The following is a 25298-nucleotide window of genomic DNA, read 5'->3' as shown; positions in this document are numbered from 1 at the left end:
CTCTCTGTTGTGCCCAATATAACTTATTTTATTATATTCTTGTAAGTATACTTATTCTAGTTTTCTGACTAAGGTGAGGCATAAAAATAAGGAAATGAATTTTTTTCCAGAGTTATTCCTGTCTTGATATGGTTGAGGTTAAGTCTGGGTTGATCTATTTATCTTCAATGAACAAAGAACAATTAAAAATAGAAACGGAGGTATAAGGGAAGGGGGACAAAATTTTTAAATTACACAGAATCTTTTTCTGATAAATTATCTAAAGCTAAAGAAGGAAGCAACAAAGGAACAAATGGTGCACTTAGATAAAGTATCATAAGCTTATCTACTGATTAGAAGAAAGGAGTCTATCTTTTGTTTTTAATTGTAGTATTGAAAGAGCCTTAGTGGCCATCTGTCTAATCTAGCTGCCCTCTGATGCTTGAATCTCCCCCAGGGTATTCCTCCATGCAGTCATCCAGCCTGTGTTGGAACATCTTGAACAACATGAAACTTACATCCTCCACAGCTCTGCCTGTGGCAAGGTTTTTCTTGTATTAAGCTAGTTTTTCCCTAGACAATTTCCATCCATGGGAACTAGTCCCTCTCCCCTGGAATAACACTAAACAGATTCAGTGACTCTTTCACATGACCCCTGACAGTCTTTCAAATATTTAAAGGCAGCTTTAAATTCTTCCCTTCTTGTTCAGTCACACAGTTGTGTCTAACTCTGTGACCCCATGGACAAGCCAGGCTTCCCTGTCCTTTACCATCTCCTGAAGCTTGCTCAAACTCATGTCAATTGAGTCAATGATGCCATCCAACTATCTCATCCTCTGTTGCCCCCTTCTCCCCCTGCCTTTAACCTTTCCCAGCATCAGGGTGTTTTCTACTGAGTCAGCTCTTTGTATCAGCTCTTTGTGGCCAAAGTATTGGAGCTTCAGCTTCAGCATCAGTCCTTCCAATGAATATTCAGGACTGATTTCCTTTAGGATTGACTGATTTATCTCCTTGCTGTCCAAAGAACTCTCCAGAGTCTTCTCCAACATCACAGTTTGAAGGCATCAGTTATTCAGCACTCAGCCTTTTTTATTGTCCAACTCACATCTGTACATGACTACTGGAAAAAACATAGTGTTCACTATATGGACCTTTGTCGGCAAAGTAATGTCTCTGCTTTTTGATATGCTTTCTAGGTTTGTCATTGCTTTTATTCCCTTCTTACAGGCTAAGTATCTACAGATCTCATTTGTTCTATCTCTGTGCTTTCTCCTAAACTATCACTGAAAAAATTCCCCAAAAGTCTGTATCCTCTTTTAACAAGCGATTCCACAGAATTTCATTATTCCTGACAGTCTCTTCATGGGTCATGGTTAAGAATGCTGGCTCAAGAACAAGATCTGGTTTATACCCCTTGCATTAGCTTTCTGATCATGTATAAGTTTTTTAATCTTAAATTTGACAGTTCTCATCTAGAAAGTTGGGATTAAAATAGTACCCACTCTGCAGGGTGGTTGTGAAAATTAGATGAGATAATACATGTAAAATGCTTAAAGGCTTACTAATATGCCAGCTACTCTCTTAAGTCTTTAGACTCTCTTTAGTCCTTTTATTTACTATTGCATTTAATTTAGGCGGGGGTGGGGGGACTTTATGAGATGGGCTACTGTTTCCATCCTAATTTTGATTTGAAACTGATTATGTTGGAGATCTTTCATTTGCTCCTCTAGAGTCACTTTTATTCCTTCACCATCTAACACTGTGCACCAAGAGCAGGAACTCTCTGGACAAGATGAAGGGCTTCCTTCACCTCTGACTTCTGTTGGGCTGGAACACTGGTGAACACTGGCAGGAGATCAAAGGAACAAGGAGAGTGAGGTCGGATGTTTATTACTCTATACAATTGCTTCCTCTGTCAAAGATCACATTCTTTTCAAGGCAGTCTTCTGCTCTCTCAGTACTCTCCTTCTCTTTCCTCTCCTCATAGGTGTGGTAATGGGGCACTGTTACAGAGCCTCAGGTTCTGTACTATCCTTTGTGGTTTTCCTACTTCCTGTCCACTGCTTTGAGTATAGTATCGTCATTAAACTGTCTTTGAATTACCTAATTTGAGAGGTCATCTGTTTCCTACCAGTACCCTATCTGATACACTGAGACACAGAGGGGTTAGGTAAATAGCCCAAGATCCCCAAATGGCACCATGAACAGGAGCAGGGCTGGGACAAAACCCTGGTAGTCTACCTAAAGACCATATCCCAATCACGAAGTTGTACCTCTCTTGCCATGGAGTAAGTAAATAGTTACTATTAACTCTCTCACATACAAGTATTGTACAAGGTTTAGGCCAAGGTCTTTTATTTTCACTGACATCAGTGGGAATGTGGAGACAAGACAGAGAAATTACTTTTGTTAAAATTTATTTTATGGTATTTGAAAACACTTTTATATAAATCTTATCTCTATCCAGAAATATGGTGAAAGATGACCATTTTAAGTTTGTTTTCTGTTTGTTTTTTTAAATGACTTCTGGCTAGCTTACTATTATTAATGGTGCTGAAATGCCTGCAGGTAAGATACATCACACAGACTCTTTTTCTGTATCTTTCATTCAATCTAGTCATGTGATAACCATGTTCTAGAAGTGTGGGCTACTGCATCCATGGTCTAAAATATTTATATTAAGTTATTGGATTATAAAATCTCATAAGCATAGCATTCCAAGGTAGGCATGCATTTGCTACTAAATGCTACATTTTATTTGTGGAAAAAATGAAATGCACCATTTTCAATTTTTTTGTGGATAAATTGAAATATAAATCAATTATTTAGAATTAATACAAATAAATAATCTCAGAATTTCTTTATTGTTATCCTCATGATTGAGCTTTTCAAAGTCCTGTCTCATGGGGTTTGTTTGTGTCTTTCTAGAAAATTTAAATTGTGACATACTCTATGTTACCAGGCTTTGGGATCATCTAGTTCCTTTCAGATTATAAATACATGCTACAGCAAGACCAAAAGTAGGGGAAATTAAAGCCATCACTTTAATTTGAATCCAGATGTTTAGCTAAAATTTTCACTTCTCAACTAAGTTTTTTGTTATCAGGCTCAGAAAGAAAAGAATGCAAAGTTAAAAACATGAGTTAATACCTTCTTCTGAGTTGCCCAGGAAATTTTACCATGGATCACAGATATAGATGTTCTTTTTTTTTTTTTTTTTTTTTTATTTTATTTTTAAACTTTACATAATTGTATTAGTTTTGCCAAATATCAAAATGAATCCGCCACAGGTATACATGTGTTCCCCATCCTGAACCCTCCTCCCTCCTCCCTCCCCAGATATAGATGTTCTTATTTCAGTTGGTTATACTAGAACATCTTTACTTTCAGAAGGCAGAAAATGAATAACAGACAAGAATGAATAACAGAATATTATATGACAAGTATTTATTGGAAAAAAAATTGAATCAGCTGAACATGTCTACTTACTGTTGTACTTTTTTTGTCAGTGTAAAAGAAAAGTGTAGTTCCTCTCAACTCTGTCCAGTAATGCTTATACTCCTGCAGGAAAGAGATTGTAAGCATTATTTCATTATGTATACTCAACTATTTTCCCGTTGATATTTCCCTTTGTAACTTTGTTAATTTCTATGTGATATATGGTTCTTCTTTATCCTGAGATAAATAACCTACTTTTTATGGCTTAATTTTACATTTAATTCCTCCAATAAATCCTTCACAAATTTTAGTATGTGGCATGTAGTAGGGATGTAATTTGATTTGTATTTAAATACATTATTTTCCAAAACTTTCCTCATTGATTCAAGACTCAACTTTCTGTGCAGTTTCAATGAAAGCTCGCACCTGTAATCAAAGGATCAGGTTAGAATAAAGCATTTAATGTCTATCTTCCAAGACAGTTGAAAGGACTGAACGGATTAAAACACATAGCATAGTACATGGCTCATAGTTTAGGTTCAATAAATAGAATATATTTATATAGATCAAGGAAATATGTGCAATTGATAATGATAAAAATAACACAATCAAAGCTGAAATTTGAATTCACATTTCATTCATGTGCTTAACATTTCATAATTAACATATTCACTTTATTGTGAGTTCTATAGGAACACGATTTTTTTTAAGTTTAAAATATTTAAGTAGTCTAGTAAGGCTCTTGACCAAGTGAAAGGCTATTTAGATAAGAACTTAACATTCTATGAAGAGTGGCTGTATTACAAAAGAATGGCAAGGGTGGTAGTTGGGGGGGAGTGGTTAAAGAATTTAAAAAAAAAAAAATCCTTCCACATCTAAACACTTACCTTTATCCCAGCTCTTTGCAAAAATATGTTTTGAAAAATTCCAGTTAGTTTTATGAACATGTTGATCTTTCCTTCCTTTAGGGTTTACTAAGCTGGGTTTTCAGATGTTAGATTATCTTGACTTATATGGAGGATCAATGTAACAAAATCAAATGAGGAATTTTTTTCTTTTGCTTATAAATGTAAAGACATTCTTACATGTTATGGTATTTTGTATCTCGTTAATAATGACATAGCATTTGCCTTTTTCTGATCAGCAAAACGTTGGTCACCTCTTCAGAATTTATATATTTAATTTTCTCAAATAATGGGAACACTATAACCCATCTTGCTTTAATTTTCCTTGGCTCTCAGAAAGCTCAAGATTAAATTGATTCTGAATTACAGCAACCACCTTTCTCATGGTCTTAATAGAACTATTTTCTCACTTTGTCTTTACGGCTGATAAGGTGCTATAATAGCTTTTCCTGTATATCAAGCCACCGTAAAACTTAGTGGACTAAAACAGTAAGCATTTTCTATTTCTCCTCATCCTGTGGCTGACTGATGATACTATGGATCCGGGTATACTTGGCCATGACTTAATGGTCTAGGAGGCCCTCATTCACTTGCTTGGGGTCTTGGCTGGGGCTGTAAAATGACTGAGTGTGTTAGTATAAGAAATATATTTAGTCTTTGTTCCCAAGTTCCTGGTATAGAGATCCTAAAACACTTGGAATTTCCTAATAGAAGTGTTTTTGTTATTCCTAGTGAACCCCTTTACGTCGTATCAGAATTTTTACTAATGAGGTAATTTAGGATGAGACCCCTAGATAGCTTCAGGATGGGTCTAGTCACTAAAAGAACAAATAATTAGAGGGTTGGAGCTTTCAGCCCCACCTACCAACCTCCAAGAAGGAAGAAGTTAAGCTTTATAAAAACTCTTGAACAACGAGATTTAATAAGCTTCCATATGCCAGAGGGGTGGTATACCTCATCTCCACAGAGACAATAACACGCATGCTTAGGATCCTTCCAGACCTTGACCTCTTCATCTAGATGTTCATTTGTTTCCCTTTTCAGTAAATGTAAGCAGTTTTTTCCTGATTTCTGTGAGCCATTCTAGTAAATTGTCAAATCTTGGGAAAGGGCCCTGGGAACCCTGATTTATAGCCAGTCAGTGAGAAGGACAGGAGATCTGGGATTTGTGGCTAGTGGTTGAAGTAGGAGATAGTTTTGTGGGACTCAGCTCTTAATTAAGCTGTGGGGTCTTTACTAAATTTGAAGGTAATTAGTATCAGAATTGAACTGAATTATTGAACACCCAGTTGATATCCAAGAGAATCAGAGAATTGATTTTTGGTGCTAGAAATCACCCCACTGAAACAACTGGAATCACACTCCATGCAGTCTCATCTTCCAGTCAGCAGCCTAGACTTGTTCACGTGCTAGCAGAAGGAATGCCCAGGGACTGCTGCTGCTGCTGCTACTGCGTCACTTCCGTCGTGTCCGACTCTGTGTGACCCCATAGACGGCAGCCCTCCAGGCTCCCCCGTCCCTGGGATTCTGCAGGCAAGAACACTGGAGTGGGTTGCCATTTCCTTCTCCAGTGCATGAAAGTGAAAAGTGAAAGGGAAGTCGCTCAGTAGTGTCCAACTGTTTGTGACCCCATGGCCAGGGACAAGAGAGGACAAAACCCAAAGTGCAAGTACTGCCTGATTCTCTGCTTTTGTCACATTTATCAAAGCATGACCCAATCTAGATTCAAGGGGCAGGAAAATAGACTCAGTCTCTTTATGGAAGGAGCAGAAAAGTCACATTTCTAAGAGGAGTGTATACAGTGAGGATTGAACAAACTGATGGTAGTCCTGCAGCAACCTACATCAGGGGCAGAGGTAGAACTTGGAGCACAGTTTCTCTGTCCAAGTCTTGTGCTCTTTCTTCATCCTACCTCTCAACACAGAGTGGGCTATAATATAATGGAATGAACCTGCTGGTGCTTCCTCAACCAATAACTGATGACCAAAGAAAAGAACAATTCCAAAGGGCATAGGATTGACGTTATCAGCCAATAAATGGTCCCCAAAGGAGCAATTATAAAACTGAACAAAGAGATTCTTCCTCTTGTCTGAAATCCAGATGCCAATATATATCTGACACATCTTGGAGTCAAGCAGTTTAATAAGGCAACAGAATAAACCTTAATTTCAGCCCCCACCAGAAGTCTTTTATTTCCTTATTTTCACATAGGATAAAAAAAAGTTAAAGGCATTGAAATAACCCTTTGCCTGGTGTCTCTGCTGCTTTCATTCGCCCTCCAGTCTATCCTGCATGGTACTGCTAGAATTACCCCCTCTGCAGAGAGTAGGACTGAGTATCTAAGAGCTAAGCCTGGGAGACAGGATCCTCACCTCAGTGCCTTGCCATCATCTCTTAACTCAGCCTACCACACAGAGAGGATGTTCTGCTCTGTTCCTGCCATGTGTCAGAGGGTCTCCAAGAGGGATAGGCAGAGGTTCGTTCTGTGGTGGGGGAGCTAATAGCTCATATGCAGCAACTAAGAGTTTGTACACTTCAACTAAAAAAAAATCCCATATGCCGAAGGAAGATTGAAGATCCCACGTGCTGCAACTAAGACCCAAGACAGTCAAATCAATTAAAAAAAAATCATAAAGACTACTTAAATCTGGGGTAAAGTGTCAACACAGTTTTAGCCTTGAGTCTAATCTACATATTGATAGAATTTATTAATAAGAGTAACATTCTTTCCACATGGTAATTTGCATGGGTGTGTGACAGTGGTGGCATCTAAAAATCTCTAAAATAGATCTCTTTCAATGGGATTCTGTACAAGAAGATATTTTATAAACTAGAATAATGAAATTCATTGTCATTCCTATATGAAATCATGCTTTCATACGGTCTTAAGTAAAGAGATTGGAGAAGGAAATGGCACCCCACTCCAGTACTCTTGCCTGGAAAATCCCATGGATGGAGGAGCCTGGTGGGCTGCAGTCCATGGGGTCGCTAAGAGTCCGACACGACTGAGCTTTTCACTTTTTCACTTTTCACTTTCATGCACTGGAGAGGGAAATGGCAACCCACTTCAGTGCTCTTGCCTGGAGAATCCCAGGGACGGGGGAGCCTGGTGAGCTGCCGTCTATAGGGTCGCACAGAGTCGGACACGACTGAAGTGACTTAGCAGTAGCAGTAGCAGTAAGTAAAGAGATAGAAAACTGCATTGAGAAATTTGGTTTCAAAAGTTGCTAACCTACACAGTCTAAGATCAACCCAGTGTTCTGTAAACACTGTGAAAGTATATTGTCACTCTGTTGAAAAAGTACTTGAATTTTCTCAGAATTGATTTGAGATTAAATAATAAAACAATTCAGTTTTATTGTGGAGCTTTAAAAAAAAATCGTATCTCTCTTTTTAAGGCTTTTACATTCTGCTCTAATAGGAAGTCTCTCAATGCAAGGAGCAAGTCAAGGATACATGATATTTTGGAACTAGGACAGGGGTGAGGAAGTGGGGAGGAGTTTGGAATACAGGCATATTGGTTAGAGAATTGAATCACAGGTTGTGTAATTTTACTGAAGTGTGGCATCTAAGATCAAGGCCAAACCCAATTTTATGATTCCTGGAGGAAAAGAAAACAAGAGAAAAGCCTGTAGTACCACTCTGTTAATCTTCTTAATTAGCCTCATCAGTATTAACCTACCATAAGATAGAAAAACTAAAATCACTAATAGCAGTCAAAGTTTATTGCATTCCCTCTATATATACATGCATACATGCATCTGTGCTTCTGAGAAAAATTATAGAGGTATTCAGTCATGAGAGAATGGTATGAATTGCACAGAGTTAATGAGGGAAATATGGGAGCATTACTGATAAATAAACATATAGATTTTTAGAAAGGATAAAGGAGGGTTTATTAAATGAGGGAAGAAGCAAGAACAAAAGACACTGAGTTGAGAAAAAGGCAGCCAGGACAAAAAGGAAGGTTATAAATATCAGTGGGCCCTGTGAACACCAACCACAGCCACAAACCTAAGAATACTTCTAATTTACATTCAATATGCAGAGATCTGCAGGTCATAGTCTTGATTTAGTTTCTGAGAAGTGCTCCTGGAAACTAGTATAATTTAAGTCATCTATAAATATCAATTGTAATGACCAACATATAGGTATATATTTGTATCTACAGAGATAACATAAATATTTTAAAAATTAAATTTGAAGGACCTGTTTTTGAATTAAATACATTTAATACAAGATATCTTATTTTTAAGCAGTCACTTAAATTTTAAGCAGTCACTTAAATGTTCAGTTGCTGAAGAAAAGATACTGAAATGGGCCTTTTGAATTTATCACTAGCTTCATTATCATTAGATGACCTTGTTTGGAGTTTAAGGTGACTATTATTTTCATTCATTAAGCTATTGTTTTTGAAAGTACTGAGCTTACTGTTGAGCTCAGTGTGATAAAGAATCTAGTGATTAGACATCCCCAACCTTGAGAAACCCAATAAATGGAATTAGAACTTTAGTTTGAAAGGCAGCATGATGTCAAGTGCCTTGCAATAAAATCCCAGCTGGGTTCTTTATGGTGAGGGACTTTGAACATAAACTCTGTGAGCAACAATTCACCCATCTTGAAGTGGATAAAATTATTTCTACCCAGAAGAATTACTATAAGGACCAGAGAGACAGGACATTAAGAGCCCAACATATCTCCCATGTCAACACCTCAAGAAAATATACTCATATAGTCCATTCGATCATCACAGCAACCCATTCAGTTATACAAGAGGGTAATTGTCCATTTTACAAAACAGGAAGCAGATGAAAAGATATGAGGGATTGCCCAAGTTCTACAGGAGGACTGATACATCTCCTGGCACCCAGGACTCTTTTCTCACTCATATAACTAGTAAAAATGGAAGACAGTGCAAATCCAGTAAAGTTTCTCTCTATCCTCTGTCCCCAATAAAAAGTTCCTTCCTTTTTTTCTCTTCTGAGTGAATAAAGGTTCTTTGCTTAAGGAAGGACGTTGTATAGTAGTCTACAAACTGTGGCACTTAACCCTGGAAGCATGTAAGATGATCTCATTGGGGAAGAAACTTTTAGAATATTTATTTATATTTCATTTATTTCATCTTTCTTAATTCTTTTCTTGCATATAGTCAGTCATTTTTTGGACTTAGTACAGGAGCACATGATAATTCCTGAACAAATTAATATTCTTATGTTAGAGATCTATGTTCAAAATATTTTCTTGAAAGGAGTGTGTTACTTTAAAAATTTGGAAAGCACTAGCATAGAGAACTTTTTGAGAGCACAGCCAAGTCCTAAAATTTTTCTAAATGAATTAGCGGCAGTTGGAGGACTAGTGAGAGAATTGTTACTTTGAAGCTATTTTAATGGTCATATTCTATGTTCAGGCTAATAAGAAGACATGTTACATACTATTTTTTTTAATTTGAACACATCACAGTTTGAAGAAACTGTGAGATGTTACCCAAACTCTCTCTTATTTTCAAATAGTTCCCCCAAAATGAGAATCTTGCAATTTCTAAAAGCTGTGATGCCATGGGTATCTCATTATAGCACCTAATGGCTTTTATTCAGAGAAGGCAATGGCAACCCACTCCAGTACTCTTGCCTAGCAAATCCCACGGACAGAGGAGCCTGGTAGGCTGCAGTCCATAGGGTTGCTGGGAGTCAGAAACGACTGAGTGACTTCACTTTCACTTTTCACTTTCATGCATTGGAGAAGGAAATGGCAACCCACTCCAGTGTTCTTGCCTGGAGGATCCCAGGGACGGGGGAGCCTGGTGGGCTGCCGTCTATGGGGTCGCACAGAGTCGGACACGACTGAAGCGACTTAGCAGCAACAGCAGCAATGGCTTTTATTATCTAATGTATCTAATCATCCAGAATTCTAGTGTTGTGGGTTAAGTAAAATTTCCCACATTTTCACCATAAAAATTATGTATTTTTATGGATTCTTGACCTCGGATCCATGGACCTCTTGGAATTGCGGTTAAAATGGTATATGTTGGCACATTTTCTCAAGGGCAAATCTCCTTAATTCTTAAAAGTGCCCCTGTCAAAGAAGACCTATATACCTTTGGTTCACCTCCCTTTCAAAAATTCTTTGGCACTTTGCTGCCACTTGTCTAGAAAAACCAGTATTCTCCTTAACTTTCTCTCATTGCTTCTGTTTTCAAGCACTCTAATTATCACCATGGCCCTCCTTTGAGCGGGATTAAAAACTGATTTTCGTAGGTTAATAAGAATGTGATAGATAATAAAATAGAAGGAGAATGAATCTAATCTCTAGTATGAGGCAGGTGTTTTATATTTGTTATCCCTTTAATCCTTGAAACCACCTTGTTAGTAGACATTACTGTCGTTCTCTTGCTCTCTTTTCTCTGATATATAAGTAAAAGATACTTTGCTATGAATTCAACTGGAAGCATAAGTTAATTTCCTCCAAAACATTTACACCTATAGTTTATTCTTTCCGTTTCAAAGTATGCTTTCTAAGAAAAGTTAGACTGGCATTCGGGTAAGTGAGTCATCACTTCTGACTAACCTAACCCTCACCAAGGTAGGGGTTTTGTATTTTATTCATATTCTCTGAAACTGAGTGTGATGTTTGGTGCATAGGAAACACAAAATAAACACTGCTTAAATGAATGAATTGATTAAGCACTGACTGTATCCCAGACATTATACCTTGAGAGGTAAGTTATATTCCCTCCATTTTATAGTTGAGGAAATTTAGTCTCAAGGAAATTGAGTAACTTGTATAAAGTCACAGAATATAAGTGGCAAAACCATTAGGTAAAGACATGTTTTACTGACCTCTAAAATCCTTGTTTTTTCTACTATCCAGACCAATGGAATGCCCTTTTTAAACACTAAAGGGAACCCAGTACCAGAAACAGTCATTACAAAGTCTTTGGAAAAATTTCAATAAATAGACAAGTTTAAATTACAATCTAAAAATTTTTTTCCCAACTCCCCTTTCCTGGCATGTAACTGACAGATATTACTAATTCATATTTAACACCCATAACAGAATACATATTACCATGTCTTTCCTCTCCAATATTAAATGATCTGATTATATATACAAGAAATATGATTGTGCTGCTACAGATATTTTTACATACACAAATTTTCTGTAAGCATTAATAAATCCTCAGAAAATATATTTTTATTATTAAACATTTCTTAAGGCATTTCTCAAAAACCTAATTTTTTTCTAGCTTCAATTAATGTTAACATTTCATAAAATTTGACCTAAGTTAATTATTTCTTTTTTCTTTAGTCACAGACACTTCCGTGTTTATGTCTTATTCATTTCAAATTATCCACAATTAGTATTTCAAAAGCACTGATTTTAATTAATTATAAGTTTTCATTTTTATGCTTAAAAAATACAGCGTGCTTTGTGAATTTTCTTAGAGTGAATGTGTTTATGTAGTTTAGTGTACACCTACCCATAGAGCACCCTAAGTATCATCTTTTAAAATCAATATCTTGAAAGTGTCTTAGAACATATAACTAAATATACAGAATCTTAAACATTGTCAAGTTTATCATTGTCCCAATTTTTTCAAAAGTTTATCATAAAAAATAATTTGATCATTATTTGAAAACTTCAATCAAACAGAATAGGAGCCGGTTTTAATTTCAGGAATAGTATAATTTTATCTTAATAGTACATGTCATCATGGAAGCATACTAGTACATTGCAGAGAAAATATATACCAAACATTTTATCTTCTAAGCTAAACTTTTCTGTGATGTTTAAATACACTTTTTGGAAATTTAGGAATTTTTTTTACATTAGTGACTTAACATTAGAACCTTATATTATTATACATAATACTCATATATACACACATATGAGTTCAAGCCATAGTTGTATTTAAATTATGCAAATTGGGATCATATTTCTTACCTCAGGAAAGAAGGTTCAATTCTAGCAGAAACAAGAAGGCCCTTGTTTCATCATGTCACCATAAAATACATTTTATATTAAGACAGAAGCTTCTAGCTTAATATGATCATCTGTGGACTTACCTGGTATTCTGACCGCTTAACTGATAAAAAACCTTCAAAGTACAAGGGTAGAGCAGTAATCTTTGACCTTTCTTGGAAGATCCTGCGAGGGGCTGGTTTCGGGGGCTTCTTAGCCATCATACCCTCTCGTTGGTGTGTGGTTTGTTTCAACTTTATCCAGTTTCAGACAAAATGAGATCTCTCTTGTGTGCGAGGAAAGGGCAACTGTTCAAAGAGGAAGTGCCAGCTAAGAGTTTAAACCACCAATAGGACACACGCACACTTTTTTTTCTTTACTTTTTGTGAGGTAAGAAAGAACAGGCGTAGACCAACTTTGAGAGGGTAATCTCTCAGGAAACTACATGTGTTTAGAATTACAATAGCAAAATAAACAGAAAAGTAATGTCACCAGAGGATGAAAAGAACAGATGTGGAGATTATGGACTTTCGGGGAGACACCTAGGTCATGTTTGTTTTCTCCCACCTTTTTTGTTTGTTGCTGCCCATTTTTATCCCAAGAAGACATGACTTGAATTAGTTCCACTTCATTAAAAATTACTTCATAGGATAACTGTATTAATACTCTTCTGTTTTAGGTACAGCTGGTCTTCTATCCAGATTCTACATGGATTCAATTGACTATGCATAGAAAATTTTAGAAAAAAAATTCAGAAACTTCCAAAAGGCAAAACTTGAATTTCCCATGTTTTGAAAACTATTTTCATACATTGTATTAAGTATAATAAATAACTGAGATGATTTAAAGTATACAAGAGGATTTTGTAGGTTATATGCAAATGCTCTGCTATTTTATATAAGAAACCTGAGCATTCAAGGATTTTGGTATCGGTGGGGGTCCTGGAACTGATCACCTACTGATAGCAAGGGAGGACCGCATTTCAGAACTGAACTTTGTTTAAATTTTTAGAAAAATGGTGCTATTTATCCCATGCCCATTTTGATGGTTCACTAAATGTAAACTGCAGTTATGGGAATGTGATATTTTTTCCTTCTTTGTCAATCAATATTTTGAGTTGGTCATTTACCAGTGGATATTTGGCAAAATATGTCTGGCAGAGAAAGCTGTAAATTTTCGAGCTTATATTTTGTTCTTTTTTTGCTTTCTAAGCAGAGGATCACCGATGCTATGATGCATAGATGGGATACTGCTATCTAGTAAGATTTATAGAGCTACACTGAGGCCCAAATGCATTCATTATTTGCTCGTGGAAAATGGTCCTTGAGAGACTGGATTTGGTACAGCACTGTGCAAAGAATGATGAGAGAGAGGAACACAGGAAGGATATCTCATTTGTTTTGCAGGGGGCTTGAGAGGTTCCACCATTTGCTATTTCACCCTTAATATTACAGAGTTGCTTGAGGTTTAGGATGCAGCCCTAAGCATTCTTTCCTGTTAGACTAGCCTATTCTCATCAGTCAAAGCAATACAGGAATCTCCAATCTGAGCCTCCTTTCCTAATGGAAAGACCATGTGGTTTTCCCCACCAGTATGGTTCTAATGGATCTTTAGCTGTAGGTGTGAGGAATCAGATTGTCTACAAAATGAGGTATGATGAAATAAAATTCCTATTTTATAGCCAGACAAGAAAAATTTAAACATAAAATTTTTCTCTGCCCACTTGGGCCTCTTCTCTCCCCTTCAGTGTGTTCAATATTGTGTATCTGCATTAATTAGGCCTCCCTGGGAGATAACCTTCCTTCTCAATCTGGTAAGGAGGTTTGATGACCCACCACTTGCTTTGTACTGGCATTTGTAAACTGTCAATATGTTTTTGACCTAAAACTCTTTGTCTCAAAAACTTATATAATGGTGTTTTGATCTCTAATAAGCAGAACAGTCCTTAGAACTTTCTGAAAGGTTGTTCCCAAGGTTATAATCCTCAGATTGGCTTGAATAAAGTTTTCCATTTCTTTCTTAGATGTACTATTGATTAACTTTTTCATTCACATGCATGGTATAGTTGGCAAGATACAAGCGATAACCCACCAGAAGATACCTGGAATCTTCCCTGACTGGCACTCCACACAAGTATGAGTCCACTGAGCCCCACTGGCTTCTTAGTACTCCTCAGAACAGTGAGTTCTCCTGTTATCTGGATCTCATTGCTTTTAAGTGATAAGCCTGAAATTTTTATTTGAGCTGTTTTTATTCAAGACTTGGAGTCGTAGGGGCACTAGTGCATTTCCTAGGTCGAGATCTAGGGGAATCTGAGCAGGAGGCCCAAGGAAATATGAGTGGTTGGATTTCCATTAAATTTGGCTTAAGTTTAAAAAAAAAAGTTGATATATAGTCTGAATAAAATATTTCTAGTGAAATGAGAAACTGAATTATTCAGCTTCAAAGAAAAAGGGACATTTGTTCCTTTAGGCCACAGAGTATTCTCAGGTGACTGAGCACCTAGAGGAAATGTCTGAGGATTAATTGTGACAGAAGTTCTATAGAGCAAGGAATTCTATAGAGAAACCCATTGCAATTGCATAGAATTACAAGTAAGTTCTTCTCAGTTAGAGCAATACAGACTGATTATCAGTAAACTAAAGAGTGTTCAGATACATTATGAAAATGAAAACAGCTTTGTCAGGAAGCATTTAACAGGAGGCTTCCTGTGTGCTGTTTTGGATCTGTCAGGAATCCTCTGTTCCTTATTAATTCCTGAATATTGAGGAATTGAGAGGCAAGCCTCTCCTGGGGCTGAGGAATCCAGGCATTTCCTTCATTAGTTTTTCTATACGGTGATAAGTACCCTCTTCCTTCTTGTGAACCTCACGGTAAAAGTGATTGTTTACAACTCTCTCTGTCTAATATGGATCGCCTATGTTTTGTAAGTCTGGAATTTTAATCTTTATCTTTGCTGAGAATAACTACCTTGTAAGACAGTATATATGCCCACACCATGTTGATTAAAACACCTTTGCTCCATCAGAGCTCTGGTCCCCGTGTCTTTCTCTCTCTCTCTCTCCCTCTCTCTCTTTTTCAGGCTGATCCCCTGAAGTGCAGAGGCTGAGTTCACGTTCCTGCCCGGGCATCTAAGACCCTCTCAAGAAGGCGCTCTCCTCCTTCACCCCATTGAGAGAGCGCCTGAGGCCTTTGTGAATAGATCAAGCCCCGTGCAGGGGCTTTATTGGCTTTCTGCATAAACCAAGGAATATCAGCCTCTTTCTCTCTCCTTTACTTTCTTATCGGTAGACTCCAGACCACCAGGTTCTGGTCCATTAAAGGGCCTCAAAGCAGCTTGAAACTGAAATTGGGAGATGAAGATTCAGAGTTACTGCCTTGCCTTTATATTGAGACCTGTTTCTTGCTACCCCAAACGTTAAATGATAAAATATAAGTCCAAGTACATTTTTTGAGACAAAGCCATAATTAATTTTTAGTTTCAGTATACTAAGGAAGTGATTTGAGTGGCAAAGGAAAACCTAATTTGACAAATGACCTAATCCACCTTCTTGACAGCTGGTAGCTATAATACAAAGGGGAAGTGAAAGGAGGGATGAGAACTGAGAAATGAAGAAGAGGGGCAGGAGACAGGATGTTGGTAATCATCAGTGGTTGGAATAGAAGAAAAGTAGTCACTGGCCTTATGGCCAGAGAGTTTCATGGGAGAAAGAATATCTCTAGAAAAATGTAAAGATAGGAATATATCTGAGAAATAATCATCTAGTTAATTATGTCTTTCTTAACTTAAAAAATAAACTAAAGAAAAACCAGTTCAACAGCTTCTGTAAGTTTCTTTGATTTGCCAACTTGCAAGTAAAATTGATCCTTAATATAACAATGCTCAAATTATATCCTCCTAAAACTGACAAAATGCAAAAATCCTGCTGAAATATTATTATCCAGTTGGACCTGTCCACGACTTTCAACATCATTATACCACTGCACCATTACAATAGAAATCCTCTTACAGATATTGTAAGTTTTAAGTGGTGAATAATACATTTGTAGGTAAGAAAAAGTGTTGGAGCAGAGGGAGAGAAGCCAGTCTTGCTGCTAACCAGCTCCAGACCTTGAACAAACCAGTTCAGTTCTGGGATAACAGCTTCCTCGTTTCTTGCCTTAAGAGCTGCAACAGGCTGCTTTCTGCATGCATGCCAAGTTGCTTCAGTCGCGTTCGACTCTGTACGACCCCATGGACTATAGCTGACCAGGCTCTTGCCATGCCCTTCTCCAGGAGATCTTTCTGACCCAGGGATGGAACCCGCATCTCTTAAGTTCCTGCATAGCCAGTCAGATTCTTTACCACTAGCGCCACCTGGGAAGCCCTGGCTTCTTTTTGCTGCTGCTGCTGCTAAGTCGCTTCAGTCGTGTCCGACTCTGTGCGACCCCAGAGACGGCAGCCCACCAGGCTCCCCCGTCCCTGGGATTCTCCAGGCAAGAACACTGGAGTGGGTTGCCATTTCCTTCTCCAATGCAGGAAAGTGAAAAGTGAAAGTGAAGTTGCTCAGTCGTGTCCGACTCCTAGTGACCCCATGGAGTGCAGCCTACCAGGCTCCTCCTACCATGGGATTTGCCAGGCAAGAGTACTGGAGTGCGTTGGCTTCTTTCTAGCATCCTCCTATTTTCCACTCTTTGCCTCTCTGATCCATTTAAAATGCAGTATAAGCCAGTCATTTCCCTGCTTCAAACATTTTATGAAGTCTCCGTCCTTCCAGATTCATTCTTTTATCTTTTTCATCAGCACTAAATATTAATTGAGCACCAACAAAACGCTCAAACATCACAAGGTCATTTCTAACCCTTTTAAATCTACTTCTTAAAAATACTCTCTCTTCTAGTAACCTTGCTTACTCCCAGTTGTCTTAATACTCATGGTCTTTCCCATCTCCTCATACCTTTCCAATCACTGTACACTTTGCTTTGGTGCCCTTCTGCCCTCTTGTTAATACAACTCCCTGCTTGCCCTTGAAGACCTAGATTGAGTATATCTTTGTTGTGAAGATTTTCTGAATCCTTCCTCATCCTCAAGAGGAACATTTGTCTCTCTCATCCTGCATTCCCATAGCATTTTATGAATTTTTTATTATAGTATTTGTTCCATTGTATTTTAGTTACTCATATAGCCTCTGTATCAACAGGAAACTGAGTTTTTCAAATACAGGGATTATGTTGAAGTCAAGGTCAATAAGAAGTATTATAGATTGTGGTAACCATTTATTAAATTTTTCCAGCTGAAAAAAAGTTATGATTCTAGTTCTTAGCCTCCACTGTGACAGGAATTTCTTTTTTTCTGATATGTGTGAACATTGGTTGATGTATGATTCTTTTGTTGCCCTGTATAACATTCATGGACTTCCCAGGTGGCAGAGTTGGTAAAGAATCCACCTGTCAATGCAGGAGATGCAAGAGACACAGGTTCAATCCCTGAGTTGGGAAGATCCTCTGGAGTAAGAAATGGCAACCCACTCTAGTATTCTTGCCTGGAAAATTCCATGGAGCCTGGCAGGCTACAGGCAGTGGGGTCACAAAGAGTTGAACACAACTGATCAACTGAGCACACGCACAAACATAACAATTATATTACTATAAAATTCTTGAAAATATTCAAAATCCAACTAGTATAGTCACCATCAGCATCTTCATCACAGGAATTTGCTTTAGATCAGGATATATGAAAAATATAACTCAACAGCTTTGAGTGAAGTATATGGATTAACTCATATAAAACCAATATCTTAATGTTCTTTGTTATCTATAAGTCATCTATGTTATAATACAATTAAAGTGAATGAATGCACATTTTTACAATATGTAAGGGTCTCTAAAATACTTTATTATCCAATTTATTGAAATTGATTCAGTCGGTAAATCTAAATAGGAGTCTCCAATCCCTCTCTGCTGCTGCTGCTGCTAAGTCGCGTCAGTCGTGTCCAACTCTGTGCGACCCCATAGATGGCAGCCCAACAGGCTCCTCTGTCCCTGGGATTCTCCAGGCAAGAATACTGGAGGGGGTTGCCATTTCCTTCTCCAATGCATGAAAGTGAAAAGTGAAAGTGAAGTCGTTCAGTCTTGCCCGACTCTTAGTGACCCCATGGACTGTAGCCTATCAGGCTCCTCCGTCCATGGGATTCTCCAGGCAGGAGTACTGGAGTGGGTTGCCATTCTAGTACATCCTAATTTCTGACCCTTGTTTTACTTAATGTTTATTGACAATTTATTGCCATTTGTATCGCAATGTATTGCAGTAAATCTTGAAGATATGTGAACTGAATACATTTATGTTTCACGACTTTAATTCTAACTGAAAACAGTTTTAATTTTAATGATTAGGTGAAAACTTTGTGCCATAGTAAGTCATTTTTATTCAGAAAAGGTTTCTACTAGATATTCTGTGACAGAAAGGAAAAAAAAAAGGTAAGGAATCACTGTTACAGAAGTGACATTAGTTGCTCTTCAGAGTGGTTTAATTCAATAACCTTGTTAACCATAGGTTGGTGCTTTACATCCATTCCAACCCCTGCTAGTGTGCCATTCTTTACTTCAGAGGCTTAGAAGTTAAAAACTACATTTCTCAGTCTTCTTTGCAATTAGAGAGGGCCTGCATTCAATATTGGCAAGGAGGAGGGGAGACAGAACTCATTCTTTCTCAGTCCTTTGGTTTTTCTGTAGGTGAGCATGGTTTATAGGCATCTGATTTTTCTGTGGCAATGTTATCAGAAGTCTCGGTGTCTGATCACCAGTTTCATGAGTGTTGATAGTCAAGGCATGAAACACTGGTTTTCTGATAACGATCAGGGCAGGTACAATGTGCTTCTGAAGCCAGAAGCAGTAAGGATGTTTCCTGCTCATGGAGACTTCTTGCTTCTGGTGGCTTCCTTGACATGGCAGTTTGGTAATTATGGTGACTTTCTGGAGACTAAGCATTAAAATCGACTTCCCAGTTTTTCACTTTGCTTCATGCAACTGGCTCTTCGTGATTCAGTTCTGTAGTGTATGTTTGGGAATCATTCCTAAAAGCCCAAAATACATTACTTTTCCATCCCTTCCAACCATACGTAAGCTGACAGATACCTAAATTAGCTAGCATGAATTTATGTAACTTATACCAGATCAATACAGTTTTCCAAGGTCTATAGGAATAAGGGAAAAGTTATCCTAACATTGGAGTTGCTCTATAATCTAGCTCTATTTTGCAAATATGAACAGTTTTTCAGTGTCTGACAAATTTTCTCTATATAAACAGCACATCGTTTCTGCCTTACAACTTTGCTTGCAGTTTATCTTTCTATTTCTTTCAGCTTGTAAATTTCTTACTGTTAGGTATTGCCAGCAAGCTACAATTTTTGCATTTTGTTGTTTAAACTTTCTTTAGGCACTTGAGTTTATAATATATATCATTTCCTATACATATTTAAAATAATTTCTTATTTTTTCTAATTATAAGTAAACTTACATAAGTCTTAGACAAAAGCAAAAGGCACAAAGAAGACAATGAAAATTACATGTTATTCCATTATCTATACCATTAGCATTGTTTGGATGGGTATCATAACTTTTTTGGCACTTTTTCTCTATTTGTGTATATTTATATAATCAGATAAATTCTGTACTGCTATTTGATAAACTGCGTTTTTCAAATAATGTCTCTATTCAAAGTGAAAGTGAAAGTCGCTCAGTGGTGCCTACTCTTTGCTACCCCGTGGATTGTAACTAACCAGGCTCCTCTGTCTATGGAATTTTCCAGGCAAGAATAGGCGTGGGTTGCCATTTCCTTCTCCAGAAGATCTTCCCAACCCAGGGATTGAACCTTGATCTCCGAGAGTTGCAGGCAGAGTCTTTACCTTTCAAGCCACCAGGGAAGCCCATGATCTATTCAAATAATGTATCTAGAGCACATTTATGTCAATAGTGCTGAGTCGCTCAGTCATATCCCACTCTTCATGACCCCATGGACTGTAGCCCACCAGGCCTCTCTGTGCATGGGAATTCTCCAGGCAGGAATATTGGAGTGGGTTGCCATGCCCTCCTCCAGGGGATCTTCCTAACCCAGGGTTTGAACCCAGGTCTCCAGAATTGCAAGCAGATTCTTTATCGTCTGAGCCATCAAGGAAGCCCAAGTATGAATGTACATTGTTTAAATTTTTGCCTAGTACCATCAAAGTAATTTGTCCTTGCAAGGTTAAAATTATAATGCAGAACTGTATTAAATTTTTGAAAATCTAAGTGTGTTTTAAATTACAAAAGCTCTGTTTTATGAGAAAAGAGTTATATTGTGTAGAAGTAAACTAGAGGCAACAGAAATGGAGACTAGGGAATAGAGATTTGTTATGTTCTTGTTAAGAGAAGCAGTGTATTATATAATGAAGTATAATTACAACTAAGAATCAAATGGTTGGTGCCAAAATAACATAGGAAACTTAATGCTGGATCAGTTTATACAGCACTCTAAAATTACCAGCTCAATGCAGGACTTTAAGACATAGTGCATAACATTATTATTTATTTATTTTTTGGTGAACATTGCTGCCATCTATCTGCATATTGCAAGCACACTTTATTAACTTGGCAGTTACAGTCCGGTAGAATCTTTGAATCTGAAAATAATTTTGTCAGAAAAACCTAAGTGAATATGCTTAACAAATAGGATAAGGACATTCTCTTACATTAACACTAGCATTATAATATCTAAGAAAATTTACAATTCTCGGTCATACAATGGTCAATATTTTACTTTTCCACTGTTGCTTAATGCTCTAATATAGCTTCTTTGATCTGAAGACTCTGATCGAAGCTCACACACTGCATTTAGTTTGTATGTCTCTCTCTCATGTTCTTAATTTTTCAAGTTAAGTTTACTGAGGTATTATTTAGTCTCTAAGTTGTGTCCCACTGTTTTGTGATTGTAGCCTGCCAGGCTCCTCTGTCCATGAGATTTCCCAGGCAAGAATACTGGAGTGAGTTGCCATTTCCTTCTCCAGGGGAGATTGCAGGTAGGTTCTTTACCACTGAGTGATCAGAGAAACCCCTGCTGCTACTGCTGCAAAGTCGCTTCAGTCGTGTCCGACTCTGTGTGACCCCTATTGAGGTATAATTTACAACAAAGTTCATCCTTTTAAAAATGAGCACGGTTTTAAGAGTTCTGAAAAATACATATAGCCATATATGTATTTTTACATATAACCACCACTATAATCAAGACATAAATTATTATTTCCACCATTGCAAAAATTGCCCTCCTGACTCTCTATAGTCAGTGTCTTCTTCCCCTATGACATCATCCTCTGGTAACCACTGATCTCATTTCTGTTCACATAGTTTTCCATAGTTATGCACATGGGTTCATACCCAGCTCTGCTGTTTAATGGTAGTGTGATCTTGGGCAGTTACTTAAAGACTGTTCTGTTTCTGTTGACTATAAACTGTCAATATTTGTTGTCTTTTCTCATAGGAATGTTCTAAGAATTAAATAAGTTATTGCACAGAGAACATTTAGGATAGAACTTGCCATACAGTATGCACTCAGTAAATAATTTTGTGTATTACTATTTCAAGTGTGAGACCAAATTATATAATATAGTCTGGATGGCAAAACTGCTGCTGCTGCTTCTGCTGCTGCTAAGTTGCTTCAGTCGTGTCTGACTCTGTACGACCCCATAGATGGCAGCCCACCAGGCTCCCCCATCCCTGGGATTCCCAAGTCTAAAAAGCACCATAATAATACCAGTAGCCTCATTTATTGAATTCTTGCTATGTTTTAGGCATTTCAACTAGCTCTCAAAACAAATTAATCCAGATTTCAACAACTTTAACATTATTCCTATTTTACAGACAGGAGAATTGAGAAACTTACAGTTTAACTTGTTCATTATGGCAGAATTAGTGAAGTAGAGTGAAACTTGGACTTGTCTGATTTTTCAGTGCTTCTTTCCTATAAAAAAAAAAGTCTTTTCTGGTAACAACATTTGTTAAAATGTTACAAATTAAAAAAAATATTTGTTCAACTCTTGATTAATGAATTTATTCAATAAATAATATATTTTATTACATAGTTATTGACTATATTCCCTATACTATACATTTCATATCTGTGACTCATTTATTTTGAAACTGGAAGTTTGTACCTCTTAAGCTTCCTCACCTATTTCTTGCCTCCCCCATCCCCCCAATAACCACCTGTTTGTTATCTGTATCTATAACTGTTTTGATCTTGTTACATTTGTTCTTTTGTTTGTTAGACTAAACATAAAAGTGAAATCATACAGTATTTGCCTTTCTCTTGTCAGACTTATTTCACATAGCATGCTACCCTCTAGGTCCATCCCTGTGGTCAGAAATGGGAAGATTTTATTCTTTTTTATGATCCAGTTGTTGAAATCTGGATTAATTTGTTTTGAGATCTAGTTGAAATGCCTAAAACATAGCAAGAATTCAATAAATGATTTTACTGGTATTCTTAATTCATTCATCTGTTGAGGGACACTTAGGCAGTGTCCATTCTTGGCTGTTGTAAACAGTGCTGCTATGAATATAAGGATGCATAAATATTTATGAATTAGTATTTTTTTGAATTTTGTTTTCCTTGGATTAAATACACAGCAATGGAACTGCTGAATCATATGATAGTTCTATTTAAAATTTATCTCCATATTGTTTTTCATAGTGGCTATACTTATCTACAGTTCCACCAACAGCGCATAAGTGTTTCCTTTTCTCCATATATTAGCCAACGCATGTTATTTGTTGTCTTTTTAATAATAGCCATCTGACCAACATATGAAATGACTTGTCTTTGTGGTTTTGATTTGCACTTCTCTGATAATTAGAGATGTTGAACAATTTTTTTTTTTTCTATTCTTTTCCCAATTCTTTTCCCATTTAGGTTACTACAGAATATTGAGTAGCATCCCTGTGCTATACAGTAGGTCTTTGTTGATTACCAATTGAAATACAGTAGTGTGTACATGTCAATCCCCAAATTCCAATCTATTCCTCTCCTGTCCCCTCTTCCCTTCTGGTAACTAAGTTAGTTTTCTAAGTGAGTCTGTTTCTGCTTTGTAAATAAGTTCATTTGTATCTTTTTTTTTAGATTCTATCTATAAGTGATACCATAAGATATTTGTCTTTCTCTGACTTAATTCACTTAGTATGATAATTTCCAGATCTATCCATGTTGCTCCAAATGGCATTATTTCATCTTTTTAATTACTGAGTAATATTCCATTGTATATATGTACCACACCTTCTTTATCCATTCCTCTGTTGATGGACATTTAGATTGCTTCCATGTCTTGGCTACTGTAAACAGAGCTGCAATAAACATTGGAGTGCACATATCCTTTTGAATTATGGCTTTCTCCATATATATGCCTAAGAGAGTGATTGTTGGATCATATAGGAGCTCTATTTTTAGTTTTTTAAGGAACCTCCATATTGTTCTCCATAGTGGCTGTACCAGTTTACATTCTACCAACAATGTAGGAGGGGTCCCTTTTCATGTTGAGCATCTTTTAATGTACCTATTAATTATCTGTATGACTTCTTTCAGTTCAGTTCAGTTGCTCAGTCGTGTCCGACTCTTTGCAACCCTGTGAACTGCAGCACGCCAGGCCTCCCTGTCCATCACCAACTCCCGGAGTTCACCCAAACTCACGTCCATCAAGTCGGTGATGCCATCCAGCCATCTCGTCCTCTGTTGTCCCCTTCTCCTCCTGCCCCCAATCCCTCCCAGCATCAGAGTCTTTTCCAATGAGTCAACTCTTCGCATGAGGTGGCCAAAGTATTGGACTTTCAGCTTAAGCATCAAGCCTTCCAAAGAACACCCAGGACTGATCTCCTTTAGAATGGATTGGTTGGCTCTCCTTAGAAAATGTCTATTCAGCTCCTCTGCTCACTCTTAATTGGGTTCTTCAGCTCTTTGATGTTAAATTATATGAGTGCTTTGTACATTTTGGGTATTTACTCTTTATTGTATGTACCACTTGCAAATACCTTCTCCCCTTCAATAGGTGGCCTTTTCATTTTGTTGATAATTTCCTCCAACATGCAAAATATTTTTAGTTTGATAAAGCCCCATTTATTCATTTTTGCTTTTGTTTCCCTTGCCTAAGAGAGGGTAATCCATTTTCTGATTTGAATTCCCTGATACATTTTTTATTAAATAATAAAAAAGGTCACAGAATCATAAAATGGTCAGGTCTAAGTCAGTCTTGTAGAAGGCAATGGCACCCCACTCCAGCACTCTTGCCTGGAAAATCCCATGGACGGAGGAGCCTGGTAGGCTGCAGTCCAAGGGGTCGCTAAAAGTCTGACTGAGCGACTTCACTTTCACTTTTCACTTTCATGCATTGGAGAAGGAAATGGCAACCCACTCCAGTATTCTTGCCTGGAGAATCCCAGGGACAGAGGAGCCTGTTGGGCTGCAGTCTATGGGGTCGCACAGAGTCGGACACGACTGACGCAACTGAAGGCAATGGCACCCCACTCCAGTACTCTTGCCTGGAAAATCCCATGGACGGAGGGGCCTGGTAGGCTGCAGTCCATGGGGTCGCAGAGAGTCGGACATGACTGAGCGACTTCACTTTCACTTTTCACTTTCATGCATTGGAGAAGGAAATGGCAACCCACTCCAGTGTTCTTGCCTGGAGAATCCCAGGGACGGGGGAGCCTTGTGGGCTGCCGTCTATGGGGTCGCACAGAGTCAGACATGACTGAAGCGACTTAGCAGCAGCAGCAGCAGCATTCAGTTTTCAGAGCATCTAACTTAACTTTCCCATTATGTAAATAAGGAACCTGCCAAAATGGTGCCAGAGCTTGTCATACATGACATAGCTAGTTCACTGAGCAGGTTTCAAGACTTCTGATTTAGGATTCTTTTCAGGACATCATACTTAAGTGGTATGTACTTACATAGATCATTTTGTTGGCACTGCCTCACAAAAATAGTAATTCCTCTCCCCCCACATAATGGTGGGGGGA

The 25298-nt window shown here is 37.6% G+C and overlaps 1 protein-coding gene and 1 long non-coding RNA gene across 4 annotated transcripts in view; one reads left to right on the top strand and one right to left on the bottom strand.

Moving 5' to 3' along the window:
• STAP1 (signal transducing adaptor family member 1) overlaps window positions 1–16538 on the bottom strand; it is a 34428-nt gene extending 17890 nt beyond the window's left edge. Inside the window, exons 1-3 of one of the 2 annotated variants that reach the window (XM_055588694.1) lie at window positions 16393–16538; window positions 12386–12589; window positions 3469–3540 (exon numbers count right to left, since the gene is read on the bottom strand). In XM_055588694.1, the coding sequence (XP_055444669.1) occupies window positions 3469–3540; window positions 12386–12505 (192 nt within the window). In that variant the 5' untranslated portion in view covers window positions 12506–12589; window positions 16393–16538. Of the gene's footprint in view, window positions 1–3468; window positions 3541–12385; window positions 12598–16392 lie in introns of those variants that run through there. The other variant, XM_055588695.1, reaches the window with a different exon arrangement.
• LOC129657929 (uncharacterized) lies at window positions 1723–24528 on the top strand. Of its 2 annotated transcripts, none has more exons than XR_008717177.1 (4): window positions 1723–1857; window positions 14347–14461; window positions 21230–21313; window positions 23869–24528. It is a non-coding gene; the product is annotated as an uncharacterized LOC129657929 (long non-coding RNA). The 2 variants fall into 2 exon arrangements; XR_008717176.1 differs by lacking the exon at window positions 1723–1857 and adding an exon at window positions 13358–13932.
• Window positions 24529–25298: the final 770 nt, after the last annotated feature.

This window comes from Bubalus kerabau, chromosome 7 (assembly GCF_029407905.1).
Source record: "Bubalus kerabau isolate K-KA32 ecotype Philippines breed swamp buffalo chromosome 7, PCC_UOA_SB_1v2, whole genome shotgun sequence".
Classification (NCBI taxonomy): domain Eukaryota; kingdom Metazoa; phylum Chordata; class Mammalia; order Artiodactyla; family Bovidae; genus Bubalus; species Bubalus kerabau.
This window is presented reverse-complemented; position numbering and strand designations above follow the sequence as displayed.